A 2634-nucleotide genomic window follows, 5' to 3' on the forward strand; every position below is an offset into this window, starting at 1 on the left:
TGGATGGATGGATGGATGGATGGATGGATGGATGGATGGATGGATGGATGGATGGGTGGATGGATGGATGGATGGATGGATAGTGGTACTGTGTAATCACATGGAGGGGGGGTGCTATGGGTGAGGCTGAAAACACCGACGAGCCTGGAGTACTCGCATGGTCGAAATAATTTAGGTACATTTGTTCAATCAAAGAATGAAACATTTTTACTCTCTCTCTTTCTCTCTCACTTGAGAAATTTGGCATGCAGAAGAAAACATGACGTAAGCGTTGTTTGTAATGACGCCTTGGCAGGGATGTATTGACTGACGACTGCCGTTCTTTCTTCCACAGGCCCCGTGGTGGCGGGCGTGGTTGGTCATAAGATGCCCAGGTACTGTCTCTTCGGCGACACGGTCAACGTGGCTTCTCGGATGGAGTCTACCAGTCTACGTAAGTTATTTTTTGTTTTGTTTTAGTTTTAGTAAGAGTCTTACGACATTTGCAACACAATAAGATCATATAAGTGCCGAAGATTAGACGTGTTACAAGAGAGTCACAAACACAAAAAAGAAGGGGGGGGGGTGACAAAGACGATAGATTTTTTAATAGGAAAGAAGAAGCAAACCACACAAGAGCACACGCCAACCACCTTCCTTTTTTTTTTCTTTAAAAATAAAATGGGCGTTTTCACGCCGCATGGACAAAACTTAGATAATCTAAGAATTGAGTCTACCAGTCTGCATAATAGTAAGTTGTTTTGGGGTTGTTGTTTCGGGGTTTTTTTTTAATGTAGGTGTTTTTACGTGCCGTCGAACCAATTTAGACAATCTAAGGATGGAGTCTACCAGCCTACATAAATTAGGTCTCGGCTTCCCAGAAGGCATACAGTGCAAGTAGCCGATTTAGCGCTCAAGCTTTGATAAAATTGACACGGCACATAAATGCTATATGAATGCAACTTTTAATTTCTTCTCGTGCATTCAGCTCTATTTTAAAAATTCTTTCGGTTCGCACGGGGAACGGATGATTGGCGATAACTCTTGTGTGGTTTGCTCCTTCTTTCCTATCAAGCATCTATCGTCCTTATTTCTTTTATGTTTGTTACTCTCTTGTAACACCTCTAATCCCCGTCCCTTATATTATTATGTCCTAACAGAGTTGCAAGTGCAGTTAAACTCTTACTAAATCATAGTGTTGGACGTGTTTTGTTAGCCCCTTATTTCCCTTGTACCTAGCTCTTCTTTAAACACCACTTCAGTGGCTGTGGTTCCGTCACGCCACAATGAAAGTTTATTATCATTAATTCAATGCGTTATGGAGTGCCAAATGTCTTTTCTTTGGTGAATATAAAATGAATTTACTTATTCATGTATCGATTTATTGGTTGATTGATTGATTGATTGCTTGATTGCTTGATTGCTTGATTGCTTGATTGCTTGATTGCTTGATTGATTGATTGATTGATTGATTGATTGATTGATTGATTGATTGATTGGTTGGTGGGTTGATTGGTTGGTTGATGGGTTGATTTATTGATTGATTCGTTCCTTGATTGATTATATTCTCAGCTCTGATGATTCAAATGACAGAAGCGACAAAGAATGAGCTCGACAGACGCGGTGGTTACGTCATATCCGAGCGAGGGAAGGTTGAAATCAAAGTAAGTCGGACTGCTTCCATATTTATCCGTTAATGTCTTCTTCTTTTACCGTAAAGCATAACGTAAGTTTAACCTTTAAATTAGCTTAACAATAACCATACTGCAAGGAAAATATCAGGTCTTACGTCTTGAAAATTTAACCCGCTTATTATGTGCATTTGCTGGAAAAAATATCACTTTTAGTTAGGCCATTGCTTGTGTACACATTCTTTAACGTCATCCTTCTTCCCTTTTTTCCCTCAACATGATCGTCATCATGATCCTCATGATCATCATCATCATCATCATCATCATCATCATCATCAGCAGCAGCAGCAGCATCGTGATCATCATCATCATCATCATCATCATCATCATAATCATCATCATCTACTATTACTCTAGTCAATGATGTCCTGTCTTCTTCCACTCGTCCCCAGGGCAAAGGAAAGATGACGACATACTGGCTTCTCAGCAGAAGCGTTGGAGATACTGACGTCACCGAAAATTTTGAGGAACCAGACGCGTGACATCACAAGAGAGTGTCCCCTGCGATCGTAATAATTCCACAATATTTGAGCAATATTTCTCTACGTTCAGATGGAGGCTTGCAAAGATTCATTTCGTGCACACCACCCGCAATTTCGTCTTTTATGATAATACAGATAACTATATTTCTGTGCGAATGGCATTAGGCTTAGCAGGAAATTATGGTGTTTGTCAGAAAGACAATGAAGGCCCATGGTAGGTCATTTTGGAGGTGGTTTACTTCAACTTCATCTGTCAGGACTAACCAGGCCTGAGCGGGATATAACGTTCCAGTAGACAGAATCAATACTCCTATGTTTGAAGGTGGAATCGGAGAAATGTTAATGTACCGTGGGCCGTCCTGAGAAAATTCCTCTGAAACAAAGGTCTGGTTACATTCTCCGGTATCTAGATAACTCTTTCTTTCAAATTAATGATTTAATAGAAGATCGTACTATACATAATAATATATAATATCTTATAA

At 39.9% G+C, this 2634-nt stretch overlaps 1 protein-coding gene across 1 annotated transcript; it reads left to right on the forward strand.

Moving 5' to 3' along the window:
- Positions 1-343: 343 nt before the first annotated feature.
- On the forward strand, positions 344-2599 carry LOC118478237 (soluble guanylate cyclase 89Db-like). The gene is made up of 3 exons (XM_035971414.1): positions 344-433; positions 1552-1643; positions 2063-2599. The coding sequence occupies exons 1-3, from the start codon at positions 367-369 to the stop codon at positions 2150-2152; spliced, it is 249 nt and encodes an 82-aa protein (XP_035827307.1). The 5' UTR covers positions 344-366; the 3' UTR covers positions 2153-2599.
- The last annotated feature ends 35 nt before the right edge of the window (positions 2600-2634 follow it).

Source organism: Aplysia californica, unplaced genomic scaffold, assembly GCF_000002075.1.
Source record: "Aplysia californica isolate F4 #8 unplaced genomic scaffold, AplCal3.0 scaffold00431, whole genome shotgun sequence".
Classification (NCBI taxonomy): Eukaryota; Metazoa; Mollusca; class Gastropoda; order Aplysiida; family Aplysiidae; genus Aplysia; species Aplysia californica.

Bases quoted from the DNA above. Each gene is read 5' to 3' on its own strand.
- LOC118478237 (XM_035971414.1), top strand. From the start codon at position 367: ATGCCCAGGTACTGTCTCTTCGGCGACACGGTCAACGTGGCTTCTCGG. The intron at 434-1,551 runs GTAAGTTATTTT...TTATATTCTCAG, and splicing joins GATGGAGTCTACCAGTCTAC to CTCTGATGATTCAAATGACA. The intron at 1,644-2,062 runs GTAAGTCGGACT...ACTCGTCCCCAG, and splicing joins GAGGGAAGGTTGAAATCAAA to GGCAAAGGAAAGATGACGAC.